Source organism: Mesoplodon densirostris, chromosome 7, assembly GCF_025265405.1.
Source record: "Mesoplodon densirostris isolate mMesDen1 chromosome 7, mMesDen1 primary haplotype, whole genome shotgun sequence".
In the NCBI taxonomy this organism is placed as follows: Eukaryota; Metazoa; Chordata; class Mammalia; order Artiodactyla; family Ziphiidae; genus Mesoplodon; species Mesoplodon densirostris.
The window spans coordinates 26,735,890-26,755,481 of NC_082667.1; the positions used below are offsets into that span (position 1 = coordinate 26,735,890).

The following is a 19,592-nucleotide window of genomic DNA, read 5'->3' on the forward strand; positions in this document are numbered from 1 at the left end:
CAGACTTCCTTACTGTTTAATACTTTCTTATATAAACACTGCAATGTCATATCATTTAAATTCCTAGGATGTTCTATTAAGTATCGTGCACAATAATTATAAATCAACCCACCTAAAAGAGGTCAATACTTAACAGTAATATACCATCTAATACTCAGTTTCAGACACAAAAAGTTATACAAAAAAGTTTTATTAAGTACAGTTTCATCTTTAGAAGAACATCCAATATTACAATGTGATTGGATCTTTAGGATACGTAATTTATTCTTAAAATACACAAGTTATATACAGACACTGGAACACTCAGTCCCCAAAATACTCAATAAAGATGTCTGGGTGACACTTATAGAACTGACCTAGCAATTTTTTCTTCTCTTTGGCAGAAAGTTTTGAATCCTCATCAATATTTTTTAGTAAATTCATTAGCTCATCCTTGGTTGTCTTCCTTGTATGGTCAGAATAATCACTTTGATCAATTCTCTGGCAATAAATATATCCTTAAAGTTTAAAAGTAAAAAGTTCAGTTAATGAATCTATTCCTCAGACTTAACTAGAAAAATCAAGCAACACTTTTATACTTATATATTTTTCCCCATTTTGTAAAATGCATGTAAAGATGCTAAGCACTTCTGACTTTCTAACCCTGTCAAGTTGCTTTTTGACATAAGGAGCCTCTCAGCTAAGTCTGGATGGCTCTGAGGAGACTGATTAGAGTCTAGTTGAAATAAAAGTGCAACTACTTAGAGCAAAACACTTTCAAATAAACACCAGGAATTTATCCTTGTGAGACATGGAAGTAGTATTTCTCAGATTACCTGTGTCTCTGTTTGGATCTCTTCCCTTCTGAATGTCCATGAGCTTAACACTGACAATTTTATGTAGAGTTCCAGGAATCTTAAAAAAAAAAAAAAAAAAAGAAGAAGAAGGAACATGGAACATTATTCAAATGCATTTTAATCTAGTGATCTATTACATAAGTTCAACTTAACTACTTTCAGAGTTTTACCTTAAAAACATCTTTTTGATGATCCATTAAAAAGAGTACCAGAAGATCAGTTTTGCCTTTGGATAAATTTTTATTGTCAACAATAGCTTTTGAGAATATCCTTTTCACAACCATTCGGTTGTCACTCTATAAAAATAAAACAACACACACCCAACGGTATATATTTTTAAGAATTGTAATATAAAAGGGAATATTAAATATTAATAGCTACTATCCATTTCAGCATAATTGATGCTGACGATGGATATGTCCTATAAATATTACAGATACTGAATACAATTAACATTTAGGCAAAAGACTTACTTCTTTCTGTAATTTCAATTCAGAAGGATGTGCTGCAACAGCCATGAAATACAGTAGTCTTCTAAATTCTTCTCTATTTTGGGAATCCAAAAGCTTTAGAAAGAGCTGAGTAGCTTCTAATGCTATTTCAGTCTTCCCATTCACTTCAGCCAAAAGAAAAAAAATGCTTTTAATTTTGACCAGACACGACTATATCAAAGGGAACAAAATTCAAGTTAGAGCTTACGCTAATCAGTAAACTTATCCAAAACGATGTTCAAAAGCAAAACAAAAAGGCTAGGAATTACAATCAGTGACCAATACCATCAAGAAAGCCTATACTTGGGACTTCCCTGGTGGCACAGTGGTTAAGAATCTACCTGCCAATACAGGGGACACAGGTTCGATCCCTGGTCTGGGAAGATCTTGCATGCCGCAGAGCAACTAAACCTGTGTGCCCCAACTACTGAGCCCACATGCCACAACTACTGAAGCCCACGTGCCTAGAGCATGCTCTGCAACAAGAGAAGCCACCACAATGTGAAGCCCACGCACCTCAGGGAAGGGTAGCCCCCGCTCGCTGCAACTAGAGAAAGCCCGCACGCAGCAACAAAGACCCAACACAGCCAAAAATAAATAATAAATTAATTTTTTTAAAAAAGCCTATACTCAAATTGGCCAGTCCTAAGTCCTTGTCATACACAAATCTTAAGATGTTAAATCTAATTTGGCTTTGTAAATAAATTCTCAGCCTATGTTTTCCAATAATTCACTACATTTCGAGGGTACACTTTGTATACAGTACTGATGTATCCAACTCTACCTGAGAAAAATAAAGGATTCTCTGAAACCTGCAACTTGTTTTCAACAAGCCATACGGAACAGTCTGGCTCACTGGTACAGAGACAAAGCAGAGTGTCTGCCATTTGAAGAGAATGAAGGGGGAATGGTGATAGTGCTGATAACACTTTCTGAAAAAGAGAATTGCTACTCTATGCTTATTAAGCTTCCAGTGAATGACAGCAGCATTCTCCTGTAGCAACCAGAAGTCCCTGAATAACTTCAGAGCTTATTAAAGCCTCTTCCCAAATGAGGCCTAGAAATTTCGGAAGAAACACACTTTCCATGGATTAATTCAGATCCACTCTCAGCTTGAAGTAGTACCATTTTGTTTAATTTTGAGGACAAGTAACTTTTTCCTGTTCCCTCCAAAAGAGAAATTCTTGTATCCAGTAACATCTTACTTACCTAGAAGTTCTGCAATTCCATTATGAACATCAGATAGGTGATTTAACAGAGGTTCCCTACTACTGTAATATTTGCTAATGGCATCAAACAGAAGCTCTTTCACTAAGTCTATTCTATCTGGTTGCTCAGGAAAGTTTCTGCTTATGTCTACAACCATCTGGTCTGGAAGGTATTCCAAGCAGTCAATTGCTGAAGAAAGCCACTCATCTTCCCTATGGGAGAAAATAATTATTACTTTAAAAAGCGAAGGATAACCAACATATATTCAGTACCTAATTTACTAGCTATTTCAAGTTTTCTACCAGAATAAATCTCTATATACCTAGATAAAGAGATGTGTAATTCTTTTTAATATATAGCTAGATCATGAATCACAGACAAAAAGTTGGGTTTAATAAGTCTTTTTTTTTTTAAATTGAAAACAGAATCCATCCACTACAATATAGGCCTGAGAAAGACATCAAAATTCAAACTCTGCTCCTTAAATTTACTATGGAGGTCCAGAAACTCTAAGTTGCTTGCTCAGGGTCCCAGGTAGGACTAGATCCCAGATCTGACTCCTAGACCAGCATTTTTCTAATATAGTATTGCTTACTTCAAAGCTCTGTGTATGATCTATCATCTCTGACTTTGGCTAGAAGAGAATACAGGAAGATAAGGTACAGTTTCAAAATAATTAAATATTAATTACCATTTCTAATAAAATGCCAGTTGGGTAACTTAAGAAAATTGCTACATTTCAAGGAACATAATGACTAAGTTTTTTTGTTTGTTTTTTTTTTTTGCGGTATGCAGGCCTCTCACTGTTGTGGCCTCTCCCATTACGGAGCACAGGCTCCGGACACGCAGGCTCAGCGGCCATGGCTCATGGGCCTAGCCACTCCACGGCACGTGGGATCTTCCCGGACTGGGTCACGAACCCGCGTCCTCTGCATCGGCAGGCGGACTCTCAACCACTGTGCCACCAGGGAAGCCCTAAGTTTTTTTTTTTTAACATCTTTATTAGAGTATAGTTGCTTTACAATGGTGTGTTAGTTTCTGCTTTATAACAAAGTGAATCAGCTATACATAAACATATATCCCCATATCTCCTTCCTCTTGCCTCTCCCTCCCACCCTCCCTATCCCACCCCTCTAGGTGGACACAAAGCACCTAGCTGATCTTCCTGTGCTATGCGGCTGCTTCCCACTAGCTATCTATTTTACATTTGGTAGTGTATATATGTCCATGCCACTCTCTCACTTCGTCCCAGCTTACCCTTCCCCTTCCCTGTGTCCTCAAGTCCATTCTCTACATCTGCGTCTTTATTCCTGTCCTGCCCTTAGGTTCTTCAGAACCTTTTTTTTTTTTTTTAGATTCCATATATATGTGTTAGTATACGGTCTTTTTCTCTTTCTGACTTACTTCATTCTGTATGACAGTCTCTAGGTCTATCCACCTCACTACAAATAACTCAATTTTGTTTCTTTTTATGGCTGAGTAATATTCCATTGCATATATGTGCCACATCTTCTTTATCCATTCATCTGCAGAATGACTAACTTTTAATATTCAATTTGTTAATATATATAGTTTTAAAAAAATCATGTCCTCCACTGCTGAGGACTCAGGACAATTAATTCTGCCACCACCCAGGTCATGTCATCTCCTCTGGTCATCAGCTTCATCATAAGATGTAGATAGATGAACTTTAAGGTCAATTTCTGATTCTGTACTTAAAATTTAAGGTAATCATAAATTTTTTTCACATGTTACTTTAGATTGTAGAAATGTAATTTAAATTCTTGTAGAGGGCTTCTCTGGTGGCGCAGTGGTTGAGAGTCCGCCTGCCGATGCAGGGGACACGGGTTCGTGCCCCGGTCTGGGAAGATCCCACATGCTGCAGAGCGGCTGGGCTCGTGAGCCATGGCCGCTGAGCCTGCGCATCCGGAGCCTGTGCTCCGCAACGGGAGCGGCCACAACATTGAGAGGCCCGTGTACCGCAAAATAAATAAATAAATAAATAAATAAATAAATAAATAAATAAACTCTTGTAGAATAATAAGCTTTCTCTTTATATAGAGTTCAATAAGTATGTTGGGATTAATTTTTTCACATAAGGGTTTAAGCTACCTTTTGACATTCAACTGTTTATTAATAATTCATTAGAATGTAGAAATGGTGAAGTACTAAAAATATAAGTTGTATTCCTTTCAAACATTTGCATCTTCCTAACTACTGGAACACTATCTACTAAGGCAAAAATCACTAAAAGTTAAATAAACTAGAAAATACAAGATTTTAACATTTAATAATTTTACTTAGGGGAAGAGTTTCAAGGTTATAAGGAATATAGAACTCCTCCTTAAGGAAAAATAAAGTCATAATTCCCTTAGCACCTGGAGTTAAGCCTTCAAGTTTTTAATCAGGAGAGTATAGTCAGAGGTGAGAGCAAGAGTTATTTTCATGATGTTTCTTTAATAAAACTAGTTAATTTAAAAACATACTTATTTTTTTAATTGTTATTTTTAATATGGTTGTAAAATTAAATATAATGGCAGAACTAATTCTTAAAAGAGAACTCATGTATGAAAAGTATAGTAAACTCAATATAAAATAATAGATTTTTATCACAACAACCAGGAAGTTGGTGATACAGTAAAATAAATATATATATATATGCTTAACTTATAATACATATGGGATAAGTATATATTCCTTTTTTTTAAACATCTTTATTGGAGTATAATTGCTTTACAATGCTGTGTTAGTTTCTGCTGTATAACAAAGTGAATCAGCTATATGTATACATACATCCCCATATCCTCTCCCTCTTGCATCTCCCTCCCACACTCCCTAGGTGGTCACAAAGCACCGAGCTGATCTCCCTGTGCTATGTGGCTGCTTCCCACTAGCTATCTATTTTACATTTGGTAGTGTATATAAGTCCATGCCACTCTCTCACATTGTCCCAGCTTACCCTTCCCCCTCCCGTGTCCTCAAGTCCATTCTCTACATCTGCGTCTTTATTCCTGTCCTGCCCCTAGTTCATCAGAACCATTGTTTTTTCTTTTTAGATTCCATATATATGTGTTAGCATATGGTGTTTGTTTTTCTCTTTCTGACTTACTTCACTCTGTATGTCAGTCTCTAGGTCCATCTACCTCACTACAAATAACTCATTTCAAAAAACACATATTTAATACACATTCTAGAAGACTATAAAAGCATATATAGTTAAAGGAGTCTAAGAATTTGACAAATCTGTTCATTTTGTTCCAGGTCCCTTTGAAGACCAGACAGCTCTAAGAGAGCAGACAGCCCTACATTTTAACAAAGAAGATGGAACATAATAATTTTCTTCACTTGATGTGCAAGTGAGATATATGTGAAACAAAAATGAATATGAAAAATAATGACATTTAAATCTCGTTAATTTTGACCAAGGTAATTTTGTTCATTTTTCCCAATACTGATAATATCAACTGACAAAGCATATCTGATCGTATGGACAGAAGAAGTCAAAAGATTATCTTAAAACTAATATCTTCCTATAAACACACTCAAATTATTATATGTATTTCCACATACTGAGATTCACTGTAAGCCTTGAGAATCCCTCGATCCAGATAGTTCCTGTTGCTGACCAAGTCAGGCTGCCCCTTAGGGTGAGTAACGTTAGGTACCACCTCTTGCCGTTTGAGGAGGGAGTCAAGGAGTGGAAGGTCTATAAGTTGTAGCAGACGCCCAACTGTTTCTTCTTGCCATACTTCATTAATAACTGCACAGGGAAAATAACAAGGGGAAAAGTAATGATTAATAGTTACTACACGCTCACCACAATATCTGCCTAGGCAGGTCTAAGCTAATAAACTTGTGGCAAAAGAAAAAAAAAAAGAAGAAGAAAGAGAGTCAATTTTATGAAGTAGTTTCCTATAACAAAGTAAAACAATTCAAGATTTGTTTAAAGTGTAGGAGAACAGACTTTGGACAACAGGAATTCTTTTCATTTTTGTACTGTAAAAAGCAATATGGCTTGATAAGAGATCAAGTCATATAACATGTTAATAAGGACTTTGGAAGAAAGAATGATTCATTCAATCTGAAAACTGGTTTGAAACCACTGGCTGCAGATTATTCCGCTCAGGGTTTCCACAACTGGGATGGGGGAGGGAAGGTGGAAATCAGTCATTAAAACCACATTCCACTGCCACAGACAAGGAAGAACATATAACCCTGTTAATGTTTTAATATAATTCTCAAATTTTTATTTAACCTAATAAAATTTTAGGGAAAGATATATCTGAGAGCAGATTTCAAATAAATTTTTTAAAATCTGCATGTAAAACATTTCAGATTTGAATCTCTGCCAGCTGATAGGACAAAAGTCAGTGTTCCAGAATTGCAACACTGATCTATTTGTTAAAGATAATAGACCTCTGTTAAAACTTAATATAAACAGCTTTAATACACAGTGTGCTCTTTCTTTATGCTCTGAATATCTAAATTCTAATAAAGGTTAAGATTGAAAAAATTTAAATAACTTTATTTGAAGTCAGTCTTCTATTTCTTCCTGTATCATCTTTAGCTTACCTTGTGGAGACAAGTTTGCAGAGATATTTACGTGAGGGGATTCGGCAGGCTTTAAACTCAGATTTTCCCACAGATCCTCTAAACTTGCAGATTTGATATCAGAGGACTTAAATAATGCATCTGCATACCTAAAATGAATTTATTTCATAAATTCCTGTTTATTAGTAAGCCTACAGAAATATTTTTGAATCTGAGAGCTAAGAGTTTCTAGAAAGTTTATGTACTTCAGAGCAAAAACATAACAAATACAAATTCTAAGAGTAGAATGAAATACAAAAACATTCCATCTTCTTTCTCAAGCCTGAATATACACACTCTACATAAATCCTCCTTTGAGCATTTAGATTTAAGTAATTCAATGACTAAAATGTTAGTCGCCAATTTTAAAACATAATCAAACACAGTCAAACTTCATCATGCTTACTGTTTTTATTAGTTATCTTTCTTTCCGGGGCATCCTCTGGTAGATAGTGCTCAAATACAGAACTATAATCTCTTAATTCTGAAACCCAAAAAGCTTTGAAAATTTTGAAGTTTATTCAGAATTCATATAGTGACAAAACCTGTTCTGAGACTATCACAGCCTTTATCTATCCCAGTTAGTATGAATATTTTCACTGCAGAAATACTAATGTGTTTGATTACCAGATGCTGTCCCAGATCCCTCTCGGAGTGTGATCTAGTAAATGATATATGTACATAATGACCTTTCTAAAATCTCCAAAGTTCCAAATTCCTAAACACATCTGTTCCCAAAGGTTTCAGATAAAGCACGTGGACCTACATTTGGAAAGTACTGATTGTGCCCTACCTTATCCTCCTACTTCCTTCCTATATAGAAAGAGGTGAATTTTATCATGTTTTAAATATAGAGTTAAAAAAAATTTGAAAGTCAATACACTAAAACTCTATGACTTTGGGTCAGGTCTGAATTGTAAGATCTTCAATTACATGGTCACCTTTTCAAAGCTTAGCTGAGGGCAATAAAAGGGAGAAGTTTTATCTCATGACAAATAACTAAGTTAGCTATGCACTTATCACCTACATCCGTTTCAATCACTGGGTTCTACAATTCTGTCCCCCAGGCTCCCTTTAAATGATTCCTGCTTCTCCACCACTGCTGCCTACTCCCCCCTCATCTGTAGACCACAATATTGCAAGATTCCTCTCCCCATTAGGCTGTCCACATAGCTGCCTACAATACAATCTCATCATGCTTAACGTCTTTCTGTGGCCTCCCCAACATCTGTGTGATCACGTGCAAACTCCTTAAAATGTCCTATGAAACTTTCTGCATACTGGCTCCTTTCATATTTCACATCTGCTATTTTCTGGATTCTAGTGACAACCCACCTGCTTGTCTTCACCTCTCCTGTTCTCATACCACTTTGTGTATAGACTCTCTAACATTTTTTATAGTGTAATTGTAACCTGAAGCAGAAAAATCAAAGTTTGTTAATGGTTTCTGCTAAATATATGAACAAACAAGAATTCTAGGAGATACCAAATAAACTAAAGTTTGCTCTACTTTATCAAATTTACCCACAGACCCAGATTTTAGCCTAACTTACTGTTCCAAAAATAACAAAGACAGTCAGCATTTCATTAAAAAGTAGACAAAATCCTGCCAATATTATGAGACTGACACTCTATCTACTGCACTAAAGAGGCACCTCCCCCTGGTAATATTAAATGAAAATCTAACACAGACTAACCTGGAAGGTGAAAACAGTTTGTTCTCTTTGCCTAATTGACTGTCTTGGTTAGGTATCGTTGTGAATCTATAAAGGCTGCAACTACTATCTTCAAATGTAGGTTTTTTGTCTTTTCCAAAGACTTTGGTCGGAACTGCTTCAAATACTTTGTAGTCCATAAGTGCTTGACACACTCTCACCACTTTGGCCCGAGGAATATCTACATCACCAAAGTATTTATTCTGAATTAGGTGAGAAAAAATGACATCCACAGCTTCCGAACCAACAAAACAGTCATTGTGTCTTTTTAAATGATGCCTTCGTTTTTTCACCTCCACTTGTGTTTGAAGAGTGTTTATAATGCTGCTCCATACATATGTGGCTCCAAATGGCTTCTGGGCTACACTGAGACCTGGAGTGGGAAAAATCACAGAGTCACCTCACTCATTTGTAATAAGGTCTAAGCAATCCTTAAGCAAATCTTAATCAAAGATTAAGATTTAAATCTTAAACTTTGCTTAAATCTTAAGCAAAGTTATTAATAAGAAACAATTATGAGGGCAGCTTGTTATTGAAATATGAAATTATTAGTAGCAACTCATTAAAAAATGTAGTGCCTACTATATGCTAAACACTGTTCTATGTGCTAGGATACAAGAGTGGGCAAAATAAAGTCCCTGTTCTTATAGACTTATTCTTTGTGGGAAGATACAGACATTATGTATATGTTAGATCAGTGCCAAGAAGAAAAATAAAGCCAGGTAAGAAAGAGAATGCTGTTTTAGATGGGAGGTCAGAAAAGACCTCTTTGACATGGTGATCTCTGAACAGAAGCCTGCATAAAACCTGGGGGCAAGCTGTGCAGTTATCTGGGGAAAGAACAGAGAGAACAGAAAGAGCAAAGGCCCTGAGGAGGGGGTGTACTCCGCTATGAGAACAGGAAGGAGGCCACCATGACCTGAGTAGGTGACCAAGGGAACGAACAGTAGGAAGTGAGATCAGAGAGGATTGACAATGAGGTTTGGAGTGGGGGATGCAGATCAAGCAGGACCTTGTGGCAGTTACCAATTATGTACAAGAACTCTATTAAATGCCTTATATAAATGCTCTAATCTTCAACAGCAACCCTGTGAAGCAGACATCACCTTTATTTGAGAGATGCAAAACAGATTCACAGAGGTTAAGTGTAACTTCCAGACACTATATTGTAAGAGGTGGTACTGGGATTTGGTTCACGGTCTATACAATTTCAAAGCATTTATCAGTCAGATAAGGCAGACATACAGACAGACAGATGTATAGTTATAGATATACATACGCACACGATGCTTACTGGAATAAACTAATTTTTTTAAAGCTTCTTATTATGCAGACTCATCAGTTAAGTGCTTTGTTAAACAGGATAAACTAACAGCTTGGTTCCTGTTCAATAGGAGCTTATAGCCTATTGCAAAGATAGGAAAAGCACAGAAATAAAGTAAGGTTTTAGAAAACGTGCTTTCAAAGATCCATCACATTTTTCCTCATTTTAATAAATTGATATTTGGCATAACTACAAAGAAGAAAAGGAGAAACAATTAAAAGAAAGTAGACCTTAAGTTTTAGTAAGCTGATGGAGCTAAGTGTAGCTAATCGTCAGCCTGGTGGCTAGCTGGCTTGCTCTCTTTTTATGTAAACACATAGTATGCCTTTTTATGTGTTATACCTTTTAATGGCCCTCTGAATATTCAGTTGTTCTCATTTTTAAGCCCCATTTTTGTTAAGTATATAACTCCTTTATTTTCAAGATATTTTGGCAGAGAAACTGAAAACTGATTACATCCCTTAAGGTAGTCTAAGAAGGAAAATAATATGCAACAGTACAACAATAAGGAATAAAGGGACTTATAATTAAAGAAACTCCTACTTGAAATTACCTTCCTGTTTTTTTTAGATAAAATAAATATGTAAGATGAAAGCAAAGTTTCTGAAGCACATTAAAACTCCACTTGGGAATTCCCTGGTGGTCCAGTGGTTAGCACTCGTGCTTCCACTGCCAGGGGCCCGGTTTCCATCCCTGGTTGGGGAACTAAGATCCTGCAAGCCATGCGGCGTGGCTAAGAAAAAAAAAAAAAAAAAACTCCACTCAATTCACTAGAGTCATAAATTTTAAGTGGGTCATTTGAAATTCATCTTTTTGTGTTGCAATAAATATAGGGAGTGTAGTGAACCACAGTGTATTCACCTATAGTGTAATTTTGTAGCTACCATAAAAATTACTAACATACACACACAAACACAGAAAACCCTTTATTGTTTGTTTGTATATTTCCAACACCAAAAGTAGATGGGTAATTTTACTACCTATCCATTATTATGATGTTAGTTTAAAATAATCAGCAAGATTGTTGGTTTTCTTTTTTTTCGTTACACAGGCCTCTCACTGTTGTGGTCTCTCCCATTGCGGAGCACAAGCTCCGGACACACAGGCCCAGCGGCCATGGCTCACGGGCCTAGCCGATCCGCGGCATGTGGGATCTTCCCGGACCGGGGCATGAACCCATGTCCCCTGCATTGGCAGGCGGACTCTCAACCACTGCGCCACCAGGGAAGCCCAAATTGTGGGGTTTTTAAATTAATTAATTAATTAATTTTTATTTTTGGCTGCAGTGGGTCTTCGTCACTGAGCACGGGCTTTCTCTAGTTGTGGTGAGCAGGGGCTACTCTTTGTTGCGGTGTGCGGGCTTACTGCGGTGGCTTCTCTCGTTGCAGGGCACGGGCTATATGCACGTGGGCTTCAGCAGTTGTGACACACGGGCTTAGCAGTTGTGGCTCGCGAGCTCTAGAGCACAACCTCAGTAGTTGTGGCACACGGGCTTAGTTGCTCCACGGCACGTGGGATCTTCCCAGACCAGGGCTCGAACCTGTGTCCCCTGCATTGGCAGGTGGATTCTTAACCACTGCATTACCAGGGAAGTCCCAGCAAGATCGTTTATAATTATCAAAATTATATTTTAAAATTCCAGATACTTCATAATTCATTACTAAACAAAGAAGGAAGTAATTGATTCTAGTTTTCCAAATATGTGAGCCTTTTTTTTTTAATTATTTTTTTTTTATTTTTTGCTGTACGCGGGCCTCTCACTGCTGTGGCCTCTCCCGTTGCGGAGCACAGGCTCCGGACGCACAGGCTCAGCGGCCATGGCTCGCGGGCCCAGTCGCTCCGTGGCATGTGGGATCCCCAGGACCGGGGCACGAACCCGTGTCCCCTGCATCGGCAGGCGGACTCTCAACCACTGCGCCACCAGGGAAGCCCGTGAGCCGTTTTAAGAACTGAATTATGGAGACTCAACTAGATAAATCAAGCTGAAACTAGACTTACTACTGGTACTATATTTAGTCTCTACTGAGTAGAGCCAGAATCATGCACTGGATGGAATCTCAAAATATGTCCAGGTCATTCCCCTGGTATCCAGAACTAGGAGTAGCTGTACTGTTTCCAGCCACTATGACTAAATAAAAGGAGGATTAGCACTTAATGTTCTTAACTTCCTAACATACCAGAGATTATAGCTGAGATTTAAATGAACTTAATGCCTGTTCTTTAGTCTTTTTTCAAATCTTCTTTATATTATTAATAGTAGCTAACATTTGAGGACTGACAATATGACAAGCTCTGCCTTCTCTCATTTAATCCTGATAAACTTCTCTAAAATAGTTATTAATAATCCTACTTTGAAGAAATTGAGGCTCAGTGAATTAAACAAACTTACCCTCAGTTTTACAGGTAGTAAATATATACTAGCTTTTCTTAGCACTTAAATATAAATATATTAAAAGTAAGTCAGCAGGGCTTCCCTGGTGGTGCAGTAGTTAAGAATCCCCCTGCCAATGCAGAGGACATGGGTTTGAGCCCTGGTCCGGGAAGATCCCACATGCCGCGGAACTTCTAAGCCCATGCACCACAACTACTGAAGCCCTTGTGCCTAGAGCCCGTGCTCCACAACAAGAGAAGCCATTGCAATGAGAAGCCCGCACACTGCAACGAAGAGTAGCCCCTGCTCGCCACAACTAGAGAAAGCCCACCCGAAGCCACGAACACACAGTACAGCCAAAAATAAATGAATTAAATAAATTTTTTTTTTTTTTTTTTTTTTTTTTTTTTTTTTTTTTTTTTTTTTTTTTTTTTTTTGCGGTATGCGGGCCTCTCACTGTTGTGGCCTCCCCCGTTGCGGAGCACAGGCTCCGGACGCGCAGGCTCCAGACGCGCAGGCTCAGCGGCCATGGCTCACGGGCCCAGCCGCTCCGCGGCATATGGGATCCTCCCAGACCGGGGCACGAACCCGTATCCCCTGCATCGGCAGGCGGACTCTCAACCACTTGCGCCACCAGGGAGGCCCTAAATAAATTTTTAAAAAAAGCTTTGTGAAAAAAAAAGAGTTAGCAGATAGTTTTAGCATTAACCTTTCATTGAAGACTTGGATTAACTGAAAGAGCTTTAAGTGAGCCAATGAGATTAAAGAAACAAACAAAAAAACAACTTTAAGATTTCTGAATCCTTAACCAAGCTATTTAAAAACACTTAGTAGTCATTACTCCTAAAATAATATAGTTATCATAATTCTATGATATATACTATCCATAGTACACAGGAAAGGAAAATAGGCAAGGTTCAAACTTGTAGAGCTCAGATTGCCTATTAAGTACCAACAAAACAGACTTCTGGGCTAGTAATAATACTAAAGATGAAACACATAAATCATAACAGTTGAGCTACAAGTAAGTTAGCATAAAAACCCTAAAAGATAAAGCTGACTCACTTATTAATTTGAGATCAATAAGACAACTGATGGGGGTGAGAGCCTCAACGATGTGAAAAAGGCTAATCTTCACAGGGGAATTAAGAATATATTTCCCCATATTAACTTGCTGTTTAAATATGGAAAATCAGGAAGTCTTGCAGGTTGGATAACACAATATAAAAGATTAAAGAACAGGTTAGAGCAGGATAGTAGGCACCTGTGAGCCATACAATGTTTCCAGAGTTCTCCAGGCATAATATAATGCAGCCCTTTCAGGTCCCCTCTGTTCTCACTGACCATTAATTCCCAACCATTGCATCCTGGGATATTTCCCCTTAAGCATCACCACCCGCAGATCCAAACTAACTCATGTTCATACAGATATTTTAATACATAATCTACCCTGGACTTGACGAGTAAATGTGCCAAAACCCACACCAGGATAACCTGTTTTTTTTAATGCTGACTTCACCAGTTGAACACAGATCCCCCACATGCTGGTTTGAAACTTATTTATCATCATCTAAGAGCTGAAATGACCATTGGTATCGCTGACCATGGCCCAGTAAGATGAATTATTGTGACTTCTAAACAGGATTCGAGAGACCCGAAGAATACAATGAATGTTTTGTAAGTCTAGCAATCAGAATTTAAGCTTCAGCTTGTCCTCAAACTTCACTTGCATATGAGCTTGACAATTCTTTAAAATTCATCACTGTCTACGTCTTGATGCTTCTTTGTTTACATTTGGTTAAGCATGTTCTAAAAGCATCATGACCTAATGATCAAAGTCTAGAGACCAGCTGCGATAACCCTGAATAACAGACTTAACTTTTATAATTTGTTTTCTTCATTTACTGATACAAGAATTAAACACTATGTTTAAGGTATGTTTCAGGTCTAAACTGCTGATTTGCAGGACTTTAGAGACTAAAATTATATCTCTCTCCATTTAGACATGGTCATTGAACACCAAACAAAATATGTAAGAAATGAAGCATAGGAACAAATTTGACCTGTCGGATAAAAAGCTTTGAGAAGCTATCAAGAGGCTCAGAAACTGTTTTAAACTAGATCTATAACATACTACACATGTTCTTGAGCACTATATAAATCTAGGCTAGTTAACATTCAGTCTTCAAGCAGGCTCTTCGTTATCTGTGTGAAAACAACAGCTATTTTTCAAAAGCAAAGACCCATCCTTTGCATGTATTTGATATCTACCCAAAAAAGTTTACCAGCCATAAAAAAAGTTAAACTTCTAATATTGAACTTATGTGTATTTGTAACACTACTAATAATCATCTTTACTTCTAAAAAGGTACACTAAATAATCAAGTTACTATAATAATAATTCCTTAAAAATCAAGTCATAAGGCAGATAGGTCAAGAAATTACATTTACTCATTAAGTCACAAGGGGATAATCAGCATCAACCATGATCTGTGCAGTCAGCATCAACTATGGCCCTGCTGTGAAAACCAATTTAAGGGTGAAAACAATTCTATAATCATTTCAATCAGTGAGATTATATTAACTCCTTAGAAGATCAATAGACACATTATAAAACTGGATCCCACTGTAAGGTAAATGTACACACAAGAGTTACTAAAACATGCTACTTCTAAATGAATATGTAACAATTTTATTTTCATTTTTGGACATTACACTGCCCCCGCCCCCAACACACACAAAAGAAAAGAATTCAGATAGCTCATGTTAGGCAGTTTTGCACAAAACTTAAAGAAACAGTGAGCTAGTGCCGTATTTCATTCAAATTTCCTTATACTTCACAGAGGTTCAAATTATTCAATACTTGTTAGTTGTAGATTACTGCCAACTATTAAAATATTTTAAAGAAGGGTTAACAGTGGTTCTTAGTGGGTGATTTTACTCCCCCCAGACATCTGGCAATGTCTGAAGCCATTTCTGGTTGTTATAAGCTGAGGAGGGAGAAATGCTACAGATGTTTAGTGGGTAGAGGGGCCAGGGACACTGCTTAACATTCTACAGTGACAGGCCAGCTCCCGCAACAACAAAGAAAATGTCAGCAGCGCCGAGGTTCAGAAACCCTAGGTTACTTGAATACTGTTTAGACATGGAAACTTGTGTTAATGCAGCAGGCACAGTGCTAGGTTCTGTGGATAGAAAAAGACAAGAGTGTGGGGTTCTGGAGTCCCAGAGAACTTGGTTCTCTATTCTAGGCTCCATCATTACTAATAATGCAATCTTGGGCAAACTGCCTAACTTTTTTGGTGCAAAACAGAGTTAATTCCACTTCTCTCAGTTACTGTGAAGGTCATCTAAGATATATATGTAAAGTGGCTGGCACGTACCCAGCAATTAACAGACGTATAAAAACGAAAGGGGAGGGGCTTCCCTGGTGGCGCAGTGGTTGACAGTCCGCCTGCCGATGCAGGGGACACGGGTTCGTGCCCCAGTCCGGGAAGATCCCACATGCTGCGGAGCGGCTGGGCCCGTGAGCCATGGCCGCCGAGCCTGCGCGTCCGGAGCCTGTGCTCCGCAACGGGAGAGGCCACAGCGGTGAGAGGCCCGCATATCACAAAAAAAAAGAAAAAAAAAAAAAACGGAAGGGGAAATTGTCTCAATCTAGAAGAGCCAAAGGACATGTGGATTCACTGTAATGTAATATCCTGGATGGGACCCTGAAACAGAAAAAGGATATTAGGCAAAAACTAAGGAAACCTGAGTAAAAGTATAGACTATCCATATCGGTTCACTAATTGTGACAAATGTATTACACTAAATGTAAGATGTTAATCATAAGGGAAACTGAGTGAAGGGCATATGGGAACTCTAAGCACTAACTTAGTGACTTTTTGTAGATCTAAATCTATTCTAAAAATGTTTAAGTTTATTTAAAAAGTTTAAAAAAGGAAGGTTTTTCCTTTTTTCCCTATTTCTTCCTCTTCCTTTCTTTGAACTAAGAAGACACAGTCCCCACCCTCAGTTTACCCTTTACCTATTCATACCACTTGGATGATGATGTCTAGCTCTGAACAGTAGTCAGTCAAATAAAGACCACTCGCAGGTGAGATGACAAATCTGACACATACCAGAAGACTTAACTCCTCATCAGAAGACAACAAGTATATAAGATCCTAAATCAGCGCTTCCCTGGTGGCGCAGTGGTTGAGAGTCCGCCTGCCGATGCAGAGGACGCGGGTTCGTGCCCCGGTCTGGGAAGATCCCACATGCCGCGGAGCAACTGGGCCCGTGAGCCATGGCCGCTGAGCCTGCGCGTCCGGAGCCTGTGCTCCGCAACGGGAGAGGCCACAACAGTGAGAGGCCCGCGTACCGCAAAAAAAAAAAAAAAAAATCCTAAATCATTTAGGATTTGAGAGAATTTTTCTTAAGAATTATTTTTTTAAAAGAGGTTTTAAAACATTACTCACAGAATTGTTAAGACAAAGGAAAAGGACTACATTTCTTGGACATTAACTAAAATTTCATGAAAACAGATAAATGTAGAGAGCTGTGCTTTGAGTGTTAAAACTAGGCAGATGTGACTGAGTGGGGAAAACTTCCTATATGCCAGTATCAATACTGCAACACCTTTACTGCATATTGGTTTTGGTAATCCAAAGTTTGTTTTCCTCTTACACAGCGTTAGAGATGTCATGCTGAAGACTGACATTGCCTCTGAAAAGAAGGCTGCAGGTAAACTACGTAAAACAAATAAAGAACAATTTTAGAATATGTTTAGAGAACTATTAACAAAAGTAGGCACTGGCCCCTGCTTTAATTCATACAGATTAATGAGATAGCATATGGGAAGTACTTTGAGCTCCCTGGAAAAGTGATACCAGGTGAATTCAAAGAATTAGGTTACAGTATAAAGGGATAACAGGATAACATACCACTTTCTTGCTTGACTATATTAAAAGACAAATTTCTTCAAACTACTTACTAAAGGTTAGCATACAGACTTTATTTCTTCTACATAAATCAGGTCTCTGGTTGTCACAGCCCCTTTAAACTATGGAAGAATTACTAATAGGTAGAGAAACAAAAATACAAAGCTGCTTGCCAGAGGACACAGAAAGAGAATGGCAGGGAACCAAGAACACAGGCTCCCATTACCAGGCTCGCTAGGACTGTGACAAGGCAACTAAAGAGTGGGAAGGGGGATGAACATAAGATAACAGGTAGGGTTCCAACTGTAGCAACCAAAACAGATGAGAAAACCCAGTGGGCCTTTCTCTGCCCACTGCACCGGGTGTGCAGAAGACAGTGGTCCTTTCCTTGGGTTCAAATTCGATGACCAGCACTTCAACTCTTCCCTCTGAGAGTCATCTACTTAATTTTGAATACATATTCCCTTATACGAAGAACCTGTTTACTAATGACCAAAGCTCAGAACAGGTATTTCAGCTGTTAGAGAAGACAGGGCTTTTAATCACATAAAATTTGGCAATTTCTTTCACCCAGAAAGTAAGCCTAAAGACTTCTCAAGACTGTTTCCAATATTATTTGATTTTATATTCCTAAACGATGAAGTATTTCCCTTCTCTTCACACTGTAAACACTGGAGAAATTCTGAATGTAGCCATCATGTGCTTATTTGAATCCTTTTAATTGGAGAGTAAGATTAATGTTAAGATCGCTCTTAGAAAAGTACAAATGAAAAGTGGTTCTCTATCACAATTTATCATTAGCATTTTGAAGATTAAAAGGAGCATTACTCATTGTAAGTTAAACAGAAAACTGGGGCCACTGAGATGCATCCAATTTGTCCTACATCAATCCACTGACCACTGTCACCTTGAGGAAGGAGTCACAGTTTCACTAGTTTGCTTTTACAAATGAAAGGCTTAATAATAAGCGAACTAATTCCTACAGCAACCCACATTGTAGCTACAGAAAGGGGGGAAAGTTGTAACTTCTCTAAATGGAAAACAAAAAAGCCAAGTATTATCTGTACCCCTTAACTCTATTAACTGAGACGTAGGGTATGCTAAAATCGGAATTTTAGAACCGATCATCCGATTCCGTTCAATTGTTTGGACATGTAAAGAAACCAAGATGTTAGCATACTAACATCCTAAGTAACCTGCCCCCCAGGACATGATTAAGCTGGCCACATTCACCAGTGTCTCTCATCTCATGCAACCGTTGCAAAGGTAAATCAAAAACTTCTACTCATTGAAATACTGCTTATCCAGAAAGTGTAACTAATAAATACCTTTTATGCCAAGTTCCTGCCGGTAGAACTTAATGTAACAGAAACCTCTCACCAGTCCCAGGAAGAGTCTGGGCAACAAACTGGGCAACAGAGGCACTGGGCCCCTGGCCATACTGTGGAGTCAAGGTTTGTGGCTGAGACAGTAACCAGTAATGATGTGGAGCACGTCTGGAGACCTACTGCAAGCGACCGGCACGCAGCTGGCACACAGACTAGCGCCCGGTGAAGTTAAACTCTGGGTAACTTAGGAGAAAGCTGGCTACGAGGGCACCAGGGTCCGGCACAGCAGCTCACCGGCGGGGGCGCCGGCCCGAGCAGCCACAGCTGTGCGGAGCTCGCGGAGGCGGCCGCGGACCTGGCTGTACCTGGCGGGATCCCCCGCCCGCGCGAGAACCTCAGCCTGCGCCCCCCGCCCGCCCTGTGACCCCCAGCGTCCCCAGACCGGGTCCTCGGCACCTACTGGGAGGCCTCTGCGCGGGGCTCTGGAGAGCCGACAGGTTGAGCGCCGCCGCCTTCTCCCGCACCGTGGCCATGGCCGCAGCCGCGCGGACACCGCCGCCCCAGACCGCCGCACGACGAAGTGGGCGCCAGCACAGCCGCCGCCAGTTAACTGGCTCGGGATGGGGCGGGGCTCCCGCCAGGCCCAGTCCCCGCCCGGTGATCGGCAGCTGCGCGCCGCACGCCGCCGGTCACGTGCAGGCTGGGGCCGACTGTAACCTGAGGCCCCGCGGGCGAGGAAAAGGTGCGGACCCCATCCTCGAGGCAGCCAGGTGGGAAGTATTTCGGGGTGCTGCGCCCTGCGA

General features: G+C 39.2%; 1 protein-coding gene across 1 annotated transcript; it reads right to left on the reverse strand.

Annotated features, from left to right (window-relative positions):
• Nucleotides 1-213: 213 nt before the first annotated feature.
• DEPDC7 (DEP domain containing 7) lies at nt 214-19,352 on the reverse strand. The gene is made up of 9 exons (XM_060104434.1): nt 19,250-19,352; nt 8,824-9,214; nt 7,109-7,236; nt 6,107-6,296; nt 2,537-2,748; nt 1,310-1,452; nt 1,007-1,132; nt 816-894; nt 214-497 (listed from the first exon to the last, which is right to left on the reverse strand). Exons 1-9 carry the CDS (start codon nt 19,320-19,322, stop codon nt 304-306), a joined length of 1,536 nt encoding a protein of 511 aa, XP_059960417.1. The 5' UTR covers nt 19,323-19,352; the 3' UTR covers nt 214-303.
• Nucleotides 19,353-19,592: the final 240 nt, after the last annotated feature.

What these genes read in the sequence shown, in the direction of transcription:
- DEPDC7 (XM_060104434.1), bottom strand. Translation starts at nt 19,322, where the DNA reads ATGGCCACGGTGCGGGAGAAGGCGGCGGCGCTCAACCTGTCGGCTCTC. An exon ending in AAACTGTTTTCACCTTCCAG is followed by an intron (nt 7,237 to 8,823) that starts GTTAGTCTGTGT and finishes AATTCATTTTAG; the next exon opens with GTATGCAGATGCATTATTTA. An exon ending in ATCAAAAAGATGTTTTTAAG is followed by an intron (nt 895 to 1,006) that starts GTAAAACTCTGA and finishes TTTTTTTTTAAG; the next exon opens with ATTCCTGGAACTCTACATAA.